General features: G+C 39.1%; 1 protein-coding gene across 2 annotated transcripts; it reads left to right on the top strand.

Moving 5' to 3' along the window:
• Positions 1–567: 567 nt before the first annotated feature.
• On the top strand, positions 568–17,009 carry LOC121523302 (H-2 class I histocompatibility antigen, Q10 alpha chain-like). Of its 2 annotated transcripts, XM_041808121.1 has the most exons (11): positions 569–734; positions 3,615–3,887; positions 5,069–5,359; positions 5,805–6,089; positions 7,084–7,203; positions 8,306–8,329; positions 8,435–8,467; positions 9,470–9,499; positions 9,794–9,841; positions 9,985–10,020; positions 15,273–17,009. In XM_041808121.1, the coding sequence occupies exons 1-11, from the start codon at positions 680–682 to the stop codon at positions 15,332–15,334; spliced, it is 1,257 nt and encodes a 418-aa protein (XP_041664055.1). In that variant the 5' UTR covers positions 569–679; the 3' UTR covers positions 15,335–17,009. The 2 variants fall into 2 exon arrangements, with proteins under 2 accessions (XP_041664056.1, XP_041664055.1); XM_041808122.1 differs by lacking the exon at positions 9,985–10,020 and having other exon boundaries at positions 568–734.
• Positions 17,010–20,998: the final 3,989 nt, after the last annotated feature.

Below are 20,998 nucleotides of genomic sequence, written 5' to 3'. Positions count from 1 at the left end.
TGTTTTGTTTGTTGTACGTCCTCTGAGGAAATGTGAAATATAAAACTTTGTTTCAAAATCTAAGTAGATAAAAAAAAATTAAGGCACCAAAACAAACAGACTAAAGATCACAGAAAGGTAATTAGGACACATTTAAAGAGCATTTTATTTAATAATGAAGTTTAATCCCTGTTTTGTTCATGTTTCCATGCTTTAGAGTGAATAAATAACTCATAACGACATTAAATCAAAGTTAATGTTTCTTAGTTTGCATTTTAATATGATTTTTACAGAAAAATGTAAGTTTTATAAAATTATATATGACATGTAAATGTCATACATTATATCAGTGTATGTAGCTGAAGGAAAGTTTATTTTAAAAACTTCACACCAAAAAAAAAATGCCGTACGCGTGATTCAAAACCAACATTAAATGGTTTCCACCGTCGAATAACCAAAGCCACAAGGATCCTTGTCAAACTTAAATCTTTAATGTAAAAAATCGCTAAGTGGGCTGAACGTAGAGACGGAGAGGTTGGAAAGCTGTATTTACGAGCTCTCAGTGAATGCACCATGAAGACAACCCAGACCACAGTATCAGGAAGGAGCAGTTCTCTGCGGGCACAACGACGAGCACGACCGGACAGTGGTGTGAGAAAAGCCGTTCAAAGACGCGGAGGGAGAGGAGTCCGAGGCAAAGATGAACCTGATCCTGGTGCTGGTCCTCCTGGGAACAGGACTGACGGTAAACGGCGGTGAGTTCGCTGTTTTTGACACGTTTATACGATTCTAGTCCAAATCGAAAGTATAGCGGGAGAAGTTGTGACGTCTTTTAAAATGTGATGTTCATCGATCATTTCAGTGTACTGTTCTCAGCAGGAACACTTTATGTCTTCACGGTTTGAAGTGCTCCTCCATTTTTAATCTAATACCGTGAAACTAATAAGAAAACGTGTGTTGTTTTGAGGCCAGGCCGTCGGTAAGTTAGGCCTGGTAATAACATGGCGTCAACAGTAAAATGAACAGGAAGTTCTGACAGCCGTCTGATTATGGAGTTATATTTTCACTCTGTCCGGACGAACAACAATTTCAAACACATATAAAGAAGGAAATTCAGGTTTCTATGTTCACTGTCCGTGACTGAACAGAAAACAGAAACATTACTGAAAAATGATTCTGACTATTATCATCAGCTGTCATAATTATGAAGTAAGATGTGAAAATAATGACATGACTTGTCAGAAAGGCATTTTATCTCATTATTTAGACTATTTTTTTACTAATACTGAGTTTTATTACTTTTTGGGTTTTGTTATTTTCCTGTTAGACTTCTCTTAATGCCAATAATTTAGATTAACATATATTTAGTGGTAAAATGAAGCTTTCTCAGCACTGATACTTCAGGCCAAACTGTGAAATAAAAGGAAAAAAGTCTCTTCAAGCATTAAAATGCCTTTATTTCCACTGCATGGTCGTGTCTAGACCTAAAAACAGTTGAAGCCCTGACTTCCTGATGAAGGTTTGATGCTGAAACGCGCTGAAGTGTGTTTTTAAGTCTACACACGACCATGCCCTGAAAATAAAGGCCTTTCAATGCTTAAAGAGAGTGCCAGCTTATCAATCTCTTTTCCAAACAAACCTCAAACTTTTTATTGAGTCCATGAATCACTCCTTCCTCAGGTTTTTCTTAAACAAAAGGCTTTAATGTTTTAATAATTATTATTATTATTTAAGTGAATAACCATCAATTAACTACAGGCTAAATAAACAACCAGTGTCTGGACTGGACTATACATTTAACCCTTTGTGGGAAAAATCTTTGGAAGAGCCACAAACCAAACCAATAATGACTAAAACCATTATTAAGCTGTGGTTCACCTGTCAGTCTCATTATTTCTCTTTCTCTATAGTCTATTATGATAACTAGATGGGTTCAAAAGCTAGTTTATTATTTTAATCCCATGTTTACCCAGTCACATGATGGTTTTGTTTGTGCTTTATCCTCTTTTGATTTATTTCTGCTCATTTGTTAAAACACCAGCTCATCTGTATGAAACATAACAAATTAATCAGAGAAGATTAGTTTAAAATGGTTGATATTAAAGATTAAGTTAGAAAATCATGAAATTCAGTGATTAGATAGTTTAGATGACTGAGGAAAGTGAAATACTGCATTTTATTATAAAATATTATTACTAATATTAGGGAATTATCTGGAGTTAATAAAATAAAGATTAATTTGTTATAGTGTGTCTGACTGTTGACAAAATCAAGATACACTATATTGCCAAAAGTATTCACTCACCCATCCAAATAATGTAAATCAGGTGTTCCAGTCACTTCCATGTCCACAGGTGTATAAAATCATCACCTATGTATGCAGACTGTTTCTGCAAACATTAGTGAAAGAATGGCTCGCTCTCAGACGCTCGGTGAATTGAATGAAGAATGGACCAATGAAGAATGGTCAAAAATTCCCATCAACACACTCCTAAACCTTATGGAAAGCCTTCACAGAAGAGTTGAAGCTGTTTTAGCTGCAAAGAGTGGACCCACATCAGGTTAAACCCTATGGATTAAGAATGGGATGTCACTAGAGTTCATATGCCAGTCAAGGCAGGTGAGCGAATACTTTTGGCATTATAGTGTACAGTCGGTATAAAGTCATATTTTGTAAAAGAAAGGCTGAATTAAAAAACTGTTCCCTTACAGAGCTGCTTCAGATTACTGAGAGAAAACTAAAGTTTGTTGAGTTCAGACCTTTTTCTGTCCTTTGTCAATAATCAGTGATATTTATCCTGCATGTTCTTTTGCACATCTGATGGAAATACACAGATAAATAAATAAAGGATGCCTGTTAAAGCTTTTAAATGGGGAAACAAATCAATGGATGTACCTTTGAAAGGATCAGTTCTGAGGTCAGAATCAGGTTTATACCCAGTTTAATGTGGGATTAGAGCTCTGACCTTTTCCTGTTTTATTTATGAAAGGTTTAAAGGTTTGAATATGTCTGAGAAAAAGTGAACTAATCCTGGTGTGATCCTGTTACTGTGGTATCATTGAGGTAATGTAGTTTAATGTTTAAGCCATCAGGGGGATTAAATTATCCTTCCCGTGGATATAAAGCCAGGTTAGCAGACAGGTACAGGTGTTTATGACTTGTTGTTGATCTTTGGCTCCCTGGATAAGTGCCACCCCCTGATTGGCTGACAGATCAGGACAGACGACATTGTTCAGATATCTCTGACGTGACGATCTTATTCAGAAATGGTTCATAAATAAGCTGTGTGATTATCCTTATCAATACTTAACGATCCGATCCTTATCAGTACGTCTCTATCATAAACAGTCATCTAACTGGCTGTAGGAACTCCAGTTCTGTAAATCTGTTTGGTATTTCCAAGAACATGTAGATATTTGAGCTCCAGGTGAGTGTCTGAAAGAGTTTTTGTCTCTTTCTTCCACGGGGGTGATGTCTGCTCGTATCTCTGTGGTTGGATTGATGAAGATGTGACTTTTAGGACATCACAGTTAGGTTGGCTCTCTGAAAGGCGAGGATGAGGATGACTTGGGTTCTTCTCTCTGCTCTCTAAAAACTAAATCAGTCTCCGTCTTTCTCCCTGTGCCCCTCTCAGAGATTCACTCGCTCACCTACATCTACACGGCCCTGTCCAAACCCGTGGGGCTCCCCGGCATCCACGAGTTCACGGCCATGGGTCTGCTGGACAACAAGATGATCGACTACTACGACAGCACGATCCAGAAGAAGATTCCTAAAGAGGACTGGATGAAGGAGAGACTTGATGCCGATTACTGGGAGAAAGGCACACAGTCCCGCCAGAGCAAGCAGCAGTGGTTCAAAGTGAACATCGACATCCTGATGGAGAGGATGAGACAGAACAACTCAGGTAACCCTAACCCTAACCCTTATTCTAGCTGTAAGGACCACATTGGTGTTTAAGCCAATCAGAGACAGGTGCTACTCAGAGTTAATAACCTTTGAACTGTAAATCATGGCCAGCTCAGCGTTGTTTTCCTCTGAAAGCTCTCCATTGTACCGTTCTAATGACGCTCTTTTAGCCTTCGTAGAACGTCGGTAAAACATCAGAGAGCGTTTTCTAGAGAGGCTGGGTCTGGGCTGACTTTCCAGGGTCTTTAAAGTCTAAATCCACATCAGGAACTCTGACTTTGAACGCCTTTTTATCCATTTATCATCCAGTTTTCAATCATTCCTGCAGTTAGCTGGTTAGCCTGCCGCCATATTGTCTCTGTGTATCCCAGAATGCATTGCAACTGGGCTACAACAACCAGTTGTGTTAGCGAACAGCGCCTGTGCACAGACTTAGAAACTCCATAAGAGAGCCTGACTGACTCATAACAGAGAGAAAGAGACACAGAGAGGCCGTGACGTGTCCCTCAGAGTCTCTGAGCTCTAAATAATGACTTTTATGTAGAAATGTGAATATTTTGAAGACTTTCTGTCACAGAATTCTTATTTTTAATTCTTTAGTGTAAAGAGATGGGGCAAAAACCCCGTAGTCATGAATGTTTACTGAGTTCAATACAGAACAATAATTTCTGATTAGTGTTTTTCTTTTGTCTTTACAGTCCCAGAACTTTATAAAAGTGACATTCTTAAAGCCCAGGTAGTCCTGGAGAAAAGGATGTTTAGAGCTCGACTATAAAAATATAAATAAATATATAATTTATCATACATGAATATATACTTAACTTAGAGATGAATGAAAGGAACTTTTGTTGACCCTTAGTCTCGCACCAAGAGCATCAACATCCAGGGGACAGCACATAAAACAAATGAAAACAAGTAAAAACCCTCCAAATACTTCACTAAAACAAAATTATTACTAAGGCTTTGTGTGGAACGTGTGAGGAACATCAGACAACTTCAACAGAGAGCAAAGTTCAAAGTTCATCTGCTGTCAGAGCTTGTTCAGAACATCCTAGAGCTTTCACTGCTGTATAATACTTAGGCTTTAAAGACAACCACTGAGGTCTGCAGAGGTTTGGATTGTTCAATAAGGAAACGGAGGGTTTTAGATCCTGGTTGTGTTGGTTTCTGTTGTTTCAGACGTCCACGTGCTGCAGTGGATGCACGGCTGCGTGGGGGAAAAGCAGCCAAACGGCAGCCTGAAGTTCCTGCGTGGCATGGACATGTACAACTACGACGGGAACGACTTCCTGTCCTTCGACGATTCCAACGAAGTCTGGGTGGCACCGACCGCCGCAGCAGAACCGACCAAGAGGAAGTGGGACAACGTCCAGGTCCTGAAAGAGTACACCAGAGGCTACCTGGAGAAGGAGTGCATTGATTGGCTGACCAAGTTCATGGACTACGGACAGAAGCAGCTTAAAACTGCCGGTATGTATGACTGCTTGGTCTACTTGTTTATTTCAGCAGAGTGTGAGCATCCATTAAAGGTTTTACTGACTGATCCAGTGATCATTTTGTGGACTAAAACTGTCTAAAATGTTCTTGATGTCCTTTTTCCATGAGGAGGACTAGAATAAGACGAGCTAAAACTCGGTCTTTTAGAGTGGAAGTTTTGACAAAAGCACTTCTAGTTTTTGCCAAGAAGACCAGGTAAGACTTCAGTGTGATTTAGTTTTTGTAGGAAAATCAAAACCAATGATATGAGAGAGCACAAGCTGTTAGGTAAAACCAGTATTTTAACCTCCTGAGCCAAGTCCCACTAGCACCATCACACGTCTCCTGTTTGCAACGGCGTTTTTGTCCGTTCTTCGTGACAGACTCACTCATGAATTGTGTTAAATGTTCATTTTCTGGTCCCTGTTTTCTCTTGCAGAGCCCCCCAAAGTTACCCTGTTTGCGAAGAACTCCAACATCAAGTCAAACGTCGTTTTGACCTGCTTCGCCACCGGTTTCCTACCCAAAGAAATCGAACTGAAGATCAAGAGGGACGGTCGCATCCTTACCAGAGAAGACGGGGTGATATCTACCGACGCCCTCCCGAACGAAGACGACACTTTCCAGAGGAGGGACAGCATCGAGATCTTCAGGGACGACTTGGTGGACTACACCTGTCACGTGTCTCACAAAGCATCCGGCTTTATGGTTGAAAGTGCCTGGGGTAGGACGCTTTGGCTTTTTGGAATAATTAGTTGAGAAATACGTCACAATGGGAGCTTTTAGTAGACTAAACCTCATCGATAGTGCTGCAGAAACGGTGATTTCTGGGCTCCTATCTACAAATTCCTGCTAACACCCTCCCTGTCTCACTCAAAGCTTATTGGTCTATACCTTCAAAACAAAGTCAGATGTCAGCAAGCCTTGTCCAGCTGATAACAGCCTAAATTTCACAGCACATTTGGTTTTAATTCACAGCTCTCAGCTGTAGCAGATGCTATTGACCACTACGTGGAGCTGCAGCACTACGCATTTTATTCTCTAGTTCTTAAAAATGACATTTGTTTACATCACCTGAAAATCACATGAAAATAGAGATTGTGAATTAAACTCTAAGACTGTGTCCAGTTGGATCCCATACAGCACTGTTTAAACCAGTAAAACCAGAGAGATCCCAGTCTGAACTTAGCTGTGTGGTGTTTACAGCTGTTGGATCTACAGTAGAGGAGGATCCCTCTCCTTACATCAACACCACAACCAAAGTCACACAGGTTGATGTATTGGCCATGTGTTTGGGTGGATAGTGCTACTATAGTGGAGAGCAAGAAGTTCTCAACCATTTAAGCTCAGGTGGCTGCTAAGTAGCTAAGCTTAGCTAGCTAGCGATAGCAAACTTCAGCAGTCCTATTGAATCAGACATGTGTCATTTATAAAGTCAGTCTGCCTTCAAAGAGGCATTTCAGAAATAGCCTTTCCTTAATTACAGCGCCACCCTCTGGCTGATGGGGTGTAGATTTCTGATGGAGTTAATGGGCAGGATTTTTGGTAAAAATGCCAGGTATTGTGTTACTAGTATATTTTATCTCATGGGAATTTGGATGTTTTGAGCAGAAAGAGTAACAGACACAAAGGCTGTAAGGTTCTTCCCTCTTAGGGCTGGAACCCTTAACAGAACTGAAATGTGAAGATGAAACTAAAGAGTGTTTTCTGTGTTTCAGATAAGATTCTCCCTCCTTGTGATGACTCTGGTAGTTTGGGGCCGATTGTTGGAGGGATGGCCGCACTGCTCCTGATTGGTGCTGGTATTGGGGGGCTGGTTGTCTTCCTGCGGAATAAAAGTAAGTGCCTCTTCCTTCAACGTGGACTTATTTAGAACAGGATTATTTGAAAGAAAGACCAAACAATTTTAATTTAAATGTTTTTCTAGGAGTACACTCTGTTTGGGCTGTTCTTGTTAATGTCTTATCTCAAGAACACTTTCTGGGATTTTCCTTGAACTTTGAACTTTATCCACTATTTCTGAAGGATGAAACAGTTTGATTTTCAACTTACAGCTTCCAAAATCAGTCATTAGCCTCATTTTTATCGTTTGCTTGTGAACACTATCTCAAGGATGCATTCAGGGGTTTTTGCACCATTTGGAGCAAACCTACTCTGTAACTTGAGGGTGAACTTGTAGATTTTGGAGGTTAAAGGTCGCTGTGATCTATATTGTGAGGTATTTATGACCATGTACTATTATGTATTAAGCTGTGCATTTTTTTGTAAGGAAGAGAAAGTGAAAGTGAAGATAAATGAGTATTTAGGTTTGTGGTGTGACAGATCACTGTGTTATGAACCCCTAAATCAAATTCCAGTCAGATAAAACGTCTCTGAGTTTATGAAAATCAGCTTCAAAATCAGAGTGTTCAGACACAAACTTTGAATTTTGCTTTACAGGCTCTTTAAGTCTGTTTCTGTTGCTCTGGACTCATGGAAACAAGGCGACTCATGAAAAACAGCAGGAGCAGTGGTCAGCAGAGTTGTAGGGGCAGAAAGTACCTGGCAGTAGTTTTAGTCGTAACAGTTATTACGGACGTTACGTCACACTATAAGGCTGATAGCCACAATGATGTGTCTGTGTTATTACTGCTGGTTATCAGGTGCAAAGGTCTGTTATTATTTTATTATGGACTTTATGAGCTGTTCAGAGGTCACGCTGAGTAAAAGTCCTGTTAATTATTATGGCAGTTAGCTGGAGTTCTTGTGACTTAGTCATGTTTTAGTCTGAAATGTGATATAAAGCCCTCAATAGAGCATGTATATTTTTATTTACAGTCCTGTAAAGTATGTTCAGAGTTATGTGTAATTCCTCAGGAACAGGTTTAGTTTAGCTGGATCTACACTTTGATAGTGACTCCATACACGATCAGTCACTGTTTTTATTTGTTTTATTCACAGAAGCCAGATCTCCACCCCCAGGAGGTAACTTACATATTTCTAAAGCATTGTCAGACATTTCAAATAGACTAAGTAGTTTGTTTTTTTTGTTTAACTTTGTTTGTGTTTTAACTTTATCTTTATGAACAGCTGAACCAGTCAAGGTTTTCATCGGTTCTTCAGGTAAGTTTTCAACTTAAATAATCCTTCATTGATCTCTACAGAGGGGAAATTCAGGCATAACAGCCACATAAAGACACAATCACAAGTAAAAAAGCAAATAAAAATCAAAATAAGCAGCAGTAGATTAGAATAATGAGCTGATGTGTGTTTATTGACTTTTCTGTGTCAGCATGTTGTACATCTAAGAAATTACAACAGGAATATTCACAGTTTTGGGCTCCCAGAGCTCATGTTGTTGTTCCCCTGTGTTAGAACAGATGGGATAGTGTGCTTTCTTATTATTCTTAATATGAAGTTGAATTCTGTTGTTGTTAGACCCAGGTTTCATAGACCACAACAGCAGTTCTGAATGAAGTGGTTTTGACTCCGCTACAGTGAAATGTCCTCTTGATTTTCTGTTAATAATTCAGATATTTTAACGTGTTGTGGTTAATAGCGTGAGTCCCAGCTCTCTGAACACTGGCGCCCCCCTAGCTGCCATCCCTAGCAGCAGCACGTCAGCAGTCAAACTCTCCCCCCCTGCTGGGCCGGGGGCTTGATTCCAGAGTGGAGAGGGTAAATAAAAAGACCTTTAAAGTGGTCGTATTTCACCAGCAGCTCAGGCCTCCCATTTATTCTACCCCTCCAACAAAATATGGCGCTGAATTTCTAAACAGAGCTGCTACTACGGCAGCTGAGAAGGTCAAAAACAGCTGTTCTCTCAGGAAAACACTCTATATTCAGCGCTGCTGGCCCCGGCTGACAGAGAAGTGGTGGGAGGTGCCGAGGCCCAGCGCGTCCAGCTGCTGCTAGTGTGGGTTTGTTCATAGAAAATAAAGGGGGGGAGTGGATGGCGCCAGTGTCTTTGGGGCTTAAAATCATTAAGTCAGAGTTTTACTTGTATATTTGTGAGGATTAGACGAGTTTGTTTGTAGGAGTGATGTTCCAGAACAATAGAGAAAAGCCTACATATGAAAACTCAAGCCAATAAGAGTACTGATATTACATCTGTCTGTCTAACAGTTCCAAAACCCAATGGCTCTGCTACTTCCAGTAAGTCCATCATTTCTCTGTGGATTTATTTCAGTCTGTTTTTAATGTGCAACTTGGTGTTTGTAAAGGCAGATATTTGCACACTTAAGTCAAACAGTAATTTCTGCCTTTTGAAAAGTTAAGAATATTCTGTATTCTTTATTCTATTCTATTAAAGTTAGCTATTTCATACCTGATTGTTAAGTGTTTATATTTTAATGCTGTTGTCATTTAAACAAACCATATGGGTTTAAGTAAATTACATAAAACTTGTGTTTGATGGGTCTTATCTTTTTTATTTGTGTCTGTGTTCAGGTTCAAACGGCAGCAACTCAAGCAGTGAGAATATTCATCTCACTAAAGGTAAGCGTTAGCATTATAATGATGGTTTCCTAAGTGTAGTATTCAGCAGCATGTTGGGCCCTGACTCAACCACAGGTGGACCAGGACCGTAACTGCAGTCTTACAAGTTCAACTGTAAATAAATACATGTATTGTCCTTACAGAGGGTTCTCAGAACGGCAGTGACTCTGGAGTTTCCAGTAAGTAACTCAGGCCAGTGGGTGACGGGCCACAGAGATAAACAGAAATCTGAGTTATGTTTGAATTAGCATCAAGAACAAAACTGAACTAACTCCTGTAATTCCATGCAACAGTATATACAAGGAATAATAAGACTGTATGCAGCAGCAGCTTCATTCTGCAGAGCCAAAAATATTTGTGCAAAAGTATTTCAATTGAGGGTGTCCAAACTGTGGCCTGGGGGCCAACTGCGGCCTGATGTCAGTTTGATGATTTATTAAAAGTAAGAAAAAGAAAGAAATGTGTTCAGTGTTAGAACACAAGCCTCGTGTATACCTGTCCTGAGACCTGACGACTTCTAACTGCGTTTAACAGACAACATCACACCAGCCCAATTCTAGCTTCACATTGGCTCGCTGTACGTTTTAGAATTTAAGATTAATCAGACCACCTTTAAAGCCCTAATGGGTCTGGTTCCTACCTGCCTAGGATCCTCAGGCAGGGGCCTCCTGGTTTTTCCAAAGTCGAGGCTTTAAACCAAAAAAACCTTTTCCATCAGGGCTTCTCAACTTTGGAATGAAGTCAACACTTAAGGCCAAGGGAGCCTTTTCCATCAGGGCCCCTCGACTTTGGAATGAAGTCAACACTTAAAGCCAAAGGAGGCCTTTCCATCAGGGCCCCTCGACTTTGGAATGAAGTCAACACTTAAAGCCAAAGGAGCCCTTTCCATCAGGGCCCCTCGACTTTGGAATGAAGTCAACACTTAAAGCCAAAGGAGCCTTTTCCATCAGGGCCCCTCGACTTTGGAATGAAGTCAACACTTAAAGCCAAAGGAGCCTTTTCCATCAGAGCCTCTCGACTTTGGAATGAAGTCAACACTTAAAGCCAAAGGAGCCTTTCCCATCAGGGCCTCTCAACTTTGGAATGAAGTCAACACTTAAAGCTAAAGGAGCCTTTCCCATCAGGGCCCCTTGACTTTGGAACAGCCTGTCTGAGGAGATAAGGCATGCAGTATTAGCAATATCTCTTAAATCCCTTCTTAAAACTTATTTTTATAGACTTGTTTTTGTGTGATATCGTCTGCTTAGTGCCTTTACTCACTCTAACACCATTTCTAATCCTTAACCTTCATTCTTGCGGTCTTTTTATCTTCATTTTTCTCATTTCATCTAACATCTTTCTCTGTCTCTCCTGTTTTTATGGTTTCTTTTGTTCTGGGCTGTTTTTACTTCTTTTTATTCAGTCTTTGACTGCTGTAGGTTCTTTGTAGATGGCGTCACATAGTGGAAATTTCCCAATGGGGAGGCAAGTAGTGATTTCTGCATGGAGAACTCTACCTAAAAGTCTGTGTTTTAAGCAGTTTATGACTATGACAAGTGTCCAGAGTGTGAAAATGAAAATATTTTTAATTGTTAAGCTACCTTTGTGTCCTAAAAGTAGTCAAATCTTCAGGCAAAAGAAGTTTAAGCGAACTATTGGTAAAACGTCATCGGGCAGGAATTTTAAAAAAAGCCTCCGTCTAAATCCGGGACAAGCCGGTCATGTATGGTTCATGGTTCATTATTCAGTTAGTACTGTTTCAGTTAAAATCATGCTAGTGATAAAATGAGGAATGTTATACGTTAAAGAGGCTCAGCGCAGCTTAGCTCAGCACTAGACTCCTCTAGACGACGCAAGACACTAGCACTTCTGATTACATTTTGATATTGATCACCTCCTCACCAGATAAATCAGTTAAATTGTGGTAAAAATCACTTAATATAAAGTGTAGGGATTGTACTCCATATATGCAGAAATGTTCTGATGATAATTGCAGTGTAGATGCCCATTTAGAGCTGGAAAGCGCTGACTTTCCTTCATTCCTAATGACCGTCCCCCGCTTCCTGACCCTCAACAGACGTTTGCACCTCATCAGAATCATGTGACTGCAAAGAACCTATTACCTTTTTTATTATAATTTAACTATTATGCTCCTTCTTACTCTTATGGCCTCTGCCACCTTTCTCAGTGTTTTCTATCCTCTCACTTCTGTCTGTCTAGAGTCATGTTCCTGATCCGTGGGTCTTTGGGTCTCATTTCACCTTTGATTATTTACAGTTTTATTCTTGTATTGCCTGGGTTTGTCTGGGTTCTTATAATAATTTCCAGATGGTTCATAATGCTTGCATACTTGTTGATGTATATGATTTTTATATATAAGATGGTTTTTTTTTCTGATTTATACACTTTATCTTTGATTCATGTCATATTGGTTCTTGTGTTGGGGTTCATGTTGGTTCTTGTGTTGGGGTTCATGTTGGTTCTTGTGTTGGGGTTCATGTTGGTTCTTGTGTTGGGGTTCATGTTGGTTCTTGTGTTGGGGTTCATGTTGGTTCTTGTGTTGGGGTTCATGTTGGTTCTTGTGTTGGGGTTCATGTTGGTTCTTGTGTTGGGGTTCATGTTGGTTCTTGTGTTGGGGTTCATGTTGGTTCTTGTGTTGGGGTTCATGTTGGTTCTTGTGTTGGGGTTCATGTTGGTTCTTGTGTTGGGGTTCATGTTGGTTCTTGTGTTGGGGTTCATGTTGGTTCTTGTGTTGGGGTTCATGTTGGTTCTTGTGTTGGGGTTCATGTTGGTTCTTGTGTTGGGGTTCATGTTGGTTCTTGTGTTGGGGTTCATGTTGGTTCTTGTGTTGGGGTTCATGTTGGTTCTTGTGTTGGGGTTCATGTTGGTTCTTGTGTTGGGGTTCATGTTGGTTCTTGTGTTGGGGTTCATGTTGGTTCTTGTGTTGGGGTTCATGTTGGTTCTTGTGTTGGGGTTCATGTTGGTTCTTGTGTTGGGGTTCATGTTGGTTCTTGTGTTGGGGTTCATGTTGGTTCTTGTGTTGGGGTTCATGTTGGTTCTTGTGTTGGGGTTCATGTTGGTTCTTGTGTTGGGGTTCATGTTGGTTCTTGTGTTGGGGTTCATGTTGGTTCTTGTGTTGGGGTTCATGTTGGTTCTTGTGTTGGGGTTCATGTTGGTTCTTGTGTTGGGGTTCATGTTGGTTCTTGTGTTGGGGTTCATGTTGGTTCTTGTGTTGGGGTTCATGTTGGTTCTTGTGTTGGGGTTCATGTTGGTTCTTGTGTTGGGGTTCATGTTGTTGGTTCTTGGGTTCTTCTCTCGGGGTTTTGTTTTAACTTTTTTATAATTTCACCTTTGCAAATGTGTCAAAGCACACTGTCAACCACTGCTTTTAAATATTCTATACATGTTCATGTATTAAAATGATCATTATTATCCTGACTATGTTGCACTGCATATTTCAGCACTAGATGGCGCTGCTGTGTTGATTCTGTAAACCAGGGGTGTCACACTCAAGAACCAGGGGCCAAATCTGTCCTGCAGGGTCATCATAGATTTCTATTAGAACTGGCCCAGTGGTAGGAGGCCTGCAGATTTCCTTCAAACCATCAGCTGAAACCTGAGGATTTAAAACATCCTTGTTAAATCTTAATATTTGAAAAAGTTGAGTAAAAATAATTCATTAAAAGGTCAGAAAAGTGGGGAAAGAAATTAATTTGTCTCAGTTTGGCATCTCAGAGTTATGGCTTTGACTTATGAGTTTGACTTTTTGTGTTATATTTTGACTTTTTAGATTATTTTAAATTTTAAGTTATATTTTGACCTTTTAAACTGCTGATTTCTCATATATTTGACCTTTTTAAAACATTATTTTGACTTTTAATTTCATGTTTTGACCTTTTGAACTATAATTTTGACTTTTTTTTTTAAACCTCAGAATTACTTTATTATATTTTATTGGTTCTTTTTCCCCCTCATAATCTCTTAGAGGGGAAATGAGGGTGACAGTTTATGGTTTCATGTTGACCCTGGTAGACTCAGGATCCGGCCCCTGCTGTGACTGAGTCTGACGCTCCTGCTGTTGACTATTTTGATGAGACACATTCATCAGTGTTTTTTAGGTAAAATTGTGAAGGCCACATAAACATCTGACATGTTTCCAATCAGAACTCAGTTGTTTTCTTTCTTCATTCCTGTGGTGAATAACGGCTGAAGGATCAGAGCAGCATGTTTGGTTTTGTCCTCTAAGGCGATTTCTCAATCACGCCATCTTCTTCACTGACTCTCCAATAAAGTTTGTCAGCTTTCTTCACTTCGCTCTTGTTTGTGTCTGACTGTGAGCCGCCGGCGTCTCTCCTCTCTGCTGCATAGAGCGCCGTTCTCCTCCTCACCAGGGGTGGAGCCGGTGGGCGCCAGGGGCTGACGGGGGTGCTCAAGAATCCTTTAAACCAGCGATCCTCAACATGCGGCTCTTTAAGTCTTCATTTGAAATATTACTCACATTTTGACACTTTTATCCTGCTTTTTGCCATTTTTTCCCACTTTCTTCACCTATTTTGACACTTCTCACCCATTTAAGCTGCCTTTTGCAATGAAATGCAAAAATTTTTGCCCATTTTTCCCACCTTTTTCAGATTTTTGCCACTTTTTCACAATTTTTGGCACCTTTATGGTCACTTTCCACCCTTTTTGGCCGCTTTCTGCCCATTTATGCCTCATTTCTCCCAGTGTTGGCTGCTTTTTGACCATTTTTGCCACCTTTTACTTATTTTAATTGCCACTTTTCTCCTCTTAGATCGTGGCTCCTGCAGATGTATTTTTCAACACTTTGGCTCTTCAGCTGAGTAACGCTGCTCTACCCTGATTGGCTGTTTGCCTCGTCATGAATGTAAAGCTGTGATGTTGGCTGTTTTGATCCACTAACCGTTTCTTAACCTGACTAACTCTAACACACTCGGCCACTAAACTAAATTGTCCCTCACCAGTGGACGTTTCATAAACAGCTGATGGAATCAGAAGATTCGGCCCTGGTCCAGTGTTCAGAGAAATCTCTTGTCGGTTCAGTGGTATTAACTTTTCTCTGTTCAGGTCTCAACAAGTCAAAGAGCTCCACTTTTTTAGGACAGACAGGTAAACGTGGCCTCCCTGTGTCCGTTATCTGGGAGTCTTTCTAGCTTTTGAGAAGGGGAACACAAACAAACCGCGCCATAGCAGACTGAACCAGAGCGCTCAGTGGAAACGGCCTACAGCGGCCCCATCACCCTGGTGCTTTTCTGTTAGTGGCCCTAATGGTCCCCCTTTGGACCCCTCTGCTACAAATGTGGCATAATCTGAGTTAACCAACATTAAAGGGAAAATCACCCAATAATCAGAAATGATTTTAACCCTGGAGAAACAACAACATACCAAAGAACGAAGTGTTTCTGTGAAATAACTCGTCTGTTCATCCCTGCAGCTGGCTCCAACCACGGCGGCACTCCAGAGGCCGACAGTCTGTTGAAGAATGGAGAGCCCTGAAGCTTCCAGATGGAACGATTTCCATGAGTCGACAAAATCTCACAACCCTTTAAAGTGAACCCAAATCTCTTAATCTGGATTAAAAGTCATGAGGAGAATTTGAAAATAAAACAGCATACAGTTTGAGGGAGAGATCTTCATGTAAATGAAATTAGTGATAAACTCTGCCTTCATGTGGACTGCAGCTTTAAATAAACAAACAGGAAGTAGTTGTGCTGCTTATCTTAGAAAAGTCTGATTTAATCTGAGTTTAGAGATCCTACATTTGAATTAAGAGCATGCACAGATTATTAAAGCATGCTGAGACACTGCTGATGTTCTCTGTAGTTAACTATTCCTCAGTTCTTTATCTACACAGATGGAAGTAGAACCTGATTAAACTCTGAGTTTATCTGTGATAAATGAGGTTTTACTAACCCTGCGGGTAGAGATTATCATTAACAGACCATAAAACGAGGGGATGGAGGCGGTTTTAAAGTAGAAACCAAAGTTTGTGACCCTGATTTTCAGGCAGGTCGATGAAGAGGACCGGTGCCTGAATAGAGGAAGAGCAGTCTGGTGTTGCTTCAGGCTGGTTTAGGATCAGTTTAAATGAGAGCAGGTTAGGCCGTCCAGTCACCACCATGGGGAGAGTGGATCATACCAGCAAAACCATCAGCAACATCAGCGTCACAGCAAAGTTTGAAGTTCCCCTTCTTTCAGAATAAATCTTCTAAATCAGGAACCTGATACTGAAACGAATCCTAAATCTTCTAAAAACAAAATCAAAGCAGAACCATCAGATCATGTGAATAGAATTTTACTTTGGCAGGTAGCGTGGCTTATTTAGTTTTTAGTGTCGTTTAAATGTTTGCTGGTATTTTATGCTCTCCGTCTGGACAGAAGTGTTTTTTATTGGCTTAAAGCAGGTTTCCGATCATGTCAGTCAGGTGATATGACAGCAGAATTATTCTCTTCAGCATCTTCTCGTCTGTCTAAACCATAGAAAATGAAACGCTTTTCCCTGAGCTGAGGCTCGACACAGAAATGCTCCTCCAGGACTTGTTGTGGTTGCTCTGTAAAGTAAATCAACTTAAAATAGTAAAAAAAGAGAAGAATGATACGTTTCTAAAAGACCCTAGGCAGTCAAGATAAGTTTAGATTCTGATTCAGACTTTTTACAGTGTACCCAGACAGGAGCATGCCAGAGACAGGAAGTAATTGTTGATCGAGATGCTCGCGGCCACAGTGGCGCCCTCATGTGGCGCCAACGATGCACAGGAGACCTCGGACTGTAGATAAACCAGAGCAAAATCAGCATAAAAGATTATACAAGACAGTGAAGAGACTCTGAATCCAAGTTAATGCATCAAAATGTTGGAGATGATTTTTTTAAAGCATGGCATTTATTTCTGTTTTTTTAACCCCTTAAATTACAAAGTAAAGTGAACTTGACATGAATGGAAACAGAAATAGGAGCCTAAACAGGGATAGATTTCACCCTGATCATCATGAATAAAAAACCAACAAAGTTAGTACCAGAACGCTGCAGATTATCTTCGATAACGCTGAATAATGTTGGACTATGACTCGTTCTTTCCTCACACCTGTAGGAAATCAGCCTCGACTGTACAGAGGATTTTTAAAGACGTAGTTTCAAAAAACATACGAGAATCATATCGAAGGTTAAATTAGACCTTAATAGGGCTGGGTATTGTTAAGAACCTCACGATTCAATTTGATTTCGATTGGCAATTTTTTAATAATTATTTTCATGCCCATGTGAACATATTTGGTAGCCACCTCACATTTTTTGGCAATAAAACATCTGAAAATAAAACTTTGCACAATAATAACTTATTTGTGCAGATGGAGTACAAAAGTAAAAAACATGGCAGTTCTGTATAAACACTGAAAAAGTAAAGTGCATGTAAACTTAATAATATTTCTGTCCTCTTGGAAACTGTGATAAACCTCACATAACACGGTTATGGTTGGTTGTTGTTTGGTCGAGTGCGGCCTCCGTCCATACAACGCCAATCTCACGCACAGCGCCCCCCACTGACCAGGAGGTGAATCGATTCAGAGGATTTGCTGAATCAACGTTGAATTGGGGGAGGGAATATTGCGATGCATCGATTAATCGATATTTTTACCCACCCCTAGTCCTTAATAGATTTTAAAGACCTGAATCCTCATGTCAGAAAATAAAACAGCGTAAAATAATGTTGTAATGAGGTTCTCCCACTCTTCTTCTTCACTTCTGCCCTTTCCTCTGGTTTTTATCAGTGCTTCCTTTGTCAGGGTTGGATCAGTTTGAGCTACCTCTTCTGTCTGTTGTATTATTGGAAATGGAAATGTTGGGGTTAGGGTAAGGCTAACCCTAACCCCAACATCTGGATTAACGCCTCAGTTTGGCCCTGAGATGGACTCACTAGGGATCCTCTTTAGGCCTGTACTCCCTCTGATTTTCTCCTTCCTTTTTAAGTTGTGAAAGTTTAGACTAAAACTGTCCTGAAGCTCAGATGATGTCTAGGATGATCATGAAGATTAATCATCAGATAGTCTGTTTTTGGATTTCTCCTTTTTCAATAAAAATCTGCAGGCCTTAAAATACACAGTCAGCCCTCGGTGCCTCAGCCAGTCTGAGGGTCAGAGTCAGAGACATTTAGCGTTTTATGTTTCCATAAAGAAATGAATAAATTAGACTAACTTTTTTGTCTCGTTGATGTTTAGATTAAAAAAGTAAATCAATCAAAAACTCAGTGAAGCTGTAGCCTTCATATTTGTGCTTTTTGTGATTTGGAACAACTTCAGATTTTAGATAATAAAAACAAAATTTTGTTTGCTGTGAAACGCACAGACGATAAATATCCATCTGTAGGGATTTATAGCCAGACTCTGAGTATTACCAGGATAAAAACTTTTTATTCATGATTTTTAAAGTCTCCAAAATAAATGTAACGTCTAATGCTCTCATAACACACTGGATGAAGCTCATCTATGATTACAACTTTTTACATGTTATTTCTACACATTTTTATTTTAAAGTGATTATAAAGTTTTGGGATTTTCCTTTTTTTGCTTCTTTGGCTCTTATTTTAAAAATATTAAAGGTATGTAATCTTTTTTTAATGTAACAGAGTTTAGTCTTTCTCCTCATCTGTCTGAGATAAAGAGTGTCTTTAAATAATTGAACAGCTTCTCTAAATGAATGTTGGAATAAGAACTAGCTGATGCTGAACAACAATGATCCAGTCAGTGGAGGTTTCAATGATTACATCTTCTATTCTACAGATCATTGTATTAAAGACTATGACTGGTATGGATCAGTGAGAATTACAAGATTAAAATCAGTGAATTCATTGTTTCATTTCAGAAATAACCCAGATTTGTCTTTTCTGACTTCATGTGCCAACAATTGTAACTTTTCTGTGTTTATCTCTGCACTTTGTGGGTTTTTAAGCTTGTGTTTTTATTCTGAGCCATGATTGTAAAATAAAGAAAGGTTTATTAAACCATTCTAGAGTTTTTTTTCTAAAACCTTGTCTTAGTAGAGGTGAAAGAATGTGTTGACTCTACTATTGTTGAAAATAGTCATATGATTTTTTTTCAAGGTAGATTTTCATCTTTTAGAATTTCAAGACCCCTGTCCCAACTTTTTTGGAACTTGTTGCAGGTATAAAACCCCAGACGTTTATCTAACCTGGCACCCAGGTGGGTTTGTTTCACATCCATCTGGTAAACCTCTCATAAACGCGTTTGGGAAAGGGCAGAGCGTGATTGGACGAATGTTCTGTCACATCTACTCAACCCCACATCGACACGTCCTGGCTTCCTCTGCCGTAGCATCTTTGCACGTTTTCATCATATACATATAAAATAATAAATTACTGTACGTATATATATATATATATTTATATAGTTGTTTTATAAACAGCGCTTAACAAATGTATTAGCCCACCCTAACCCTAACCACAGTCAGGTTTCTGCCACAGCTGCCCTAAATTAACAGCATTGGTAATTACTAAAATCATTTTGATGTTTCTGCAATGGTGTTACGCACCCGTCTAGGGGGAAGGTACCTAACATAATATAAGTAGAAAAAGTAAATGTTTCTTCCCAGTCCCCAAACTAACAGTCAGAATCTAAAGAAGTTTTACAATGTTTATTTACAATATTTTAAATTAAACAGGCCACTCAATCGGCTATAAATTCAAACAAAAGACTGGATTCAAACTAAGGAGGCGATCTAGCACTCAGAAGTAAAATGTATCCAAAAAAAATAACACAGTACCAGAAGGAACTAACTAAGAATACAAAACACAATCAAAGCTACTGCTAAACTATTCTGAAATGCAAAAAACACAGTTAACTCTAAGGTTTTGGAGGCTGGGAGCAAACAAGGGGATGCTGCTGTCAGTCAGGCTCCTCGTCAGCTGCAGGCCGCCGTACTTTAAAGAGTGGAGAGCCAATCAGCGCCGCGTCTCTTTACCGCCACCCTAGCGACCAATTACGCATCACCACCTGTAGACAACAAAGATCCACTCACACGACAGACCACACACTCACGAACACATGGGGCGAACAGAAGACTCACTCTCACACGAAACAAGACAAAGATCCACACAGCATCAGAGCACTCACTCCTACACCAAAAAACAGAACAAACTACAAAACACAGCGATACAAAAACTCAACAAATACGGCCACAGCCGTAACAAATGGTTAATACACCAATATGTAGAAGCTCTTTAACCCAAATGATATTTTTAATGCTAAAATAGAATTATTATTGTTATCCATGAATTTTCAAATGTACTGATTTACAAAAAAACTGAAAAAATAGTAAAGCACATTAATATTTCTGATTAATCTGTCAGATTATAGTTATTTACTGTCATTCCTGAAGAGAAAAATGAGTTTTAGTGGTTGAATGTTATGCTTGATTCATTTCTGACTTCTCAGAGAAGCCCAGTGAGCCGGCTCAAATTTGGGTGAATTCAGTTTGAAATTCCTCATTCCTGTTCAAAATGGTAAAACGTGGAGAGCTGACTGAAAATGAAAGAGTCCACATTAAAGCACTTCATGATGCTGGATGGTCTCTGAGACAGAGATGACAGGTGGTCTGATACATTTGTTAAGCTCTGTATATACAGTTAACTGTTATTTTATGTATATATATATATATATTATTTTTAGATATATAGTTATCAGTATATATAGTTATTTTTTAGATTTAAAATAATAACTGTATATATATATATATATATATATAGTTAAATATATTTAAAAAATATAGAAAAAATTATATAGTTATTTATTTTATATATATATAGTTATTTTTATTTATATGATTATTTTATACATGTATCTAAATATATATATAATAAAATAACTATACAAATATTTATTTTGTAGAGATAAAATATGTAACTTCACATGTGTATATATATAGTTATAAAAATAAATAAAGTAATAAAATAACTATATATAAAATAATAAATAACTATATATACGTAGTTATTTTGTAAGCACAGGCTCAGACCACATCTACAGTCATTTAAATATTCAAACCTTTTATTACTCTGATAAATAACCAACGACTCACATGAGGGTTTGTCCAGGTAGGTCCTGCTATGTTTTTATTTTATAAATAAACTATAAGCTATAACAGCTGTAAAG

The sequence above is a fragment of the Cheilinus undulatus genome, linkage group 16 (assembly GCF_018320785.1).
Source record: "Cheilinus undulatus linkage group 16, ASM1832078v1, whole genome shotgun sequence".
In the NCBI taxonomy this organism is placed as follows: Eukaryota; Metazoa; Chordata; class Actinopteri; order Labriformes; family Labridae; genus Cheilinus; species Cheilinus undulatus.
The sequence above is the reverse complement of the archived record's forward strand: the minus strand, read 5'-3'. Positions and strand labels throughout refer to the sequence as shown.

Excerpts from the sequence above, each read along its gene's own strand:
- LOC121523302 (XM_041808121.1), top strand. The coding sequence starts at position 680 with ATGAACCTGATCCTGGTGCTGGTCCTCCTGGGAACAGGACTGACGGTA. Across the intron at positions 8,330-8,434 it reads CAGATCTCCACCCCCAGGAG|CTGAACCAGTCAAGGTTTTC; the intron begins GTAACTTACATA and ends CTTTATGAACAG. Across the intron at positions 9,842-9,984 it reads GAATATTCATCTCACTAAAG|AGGGTTCTCAGAACGGCAGT; the intron begins GTAAGCGTTAGC and ends TTGTCCTTACAG.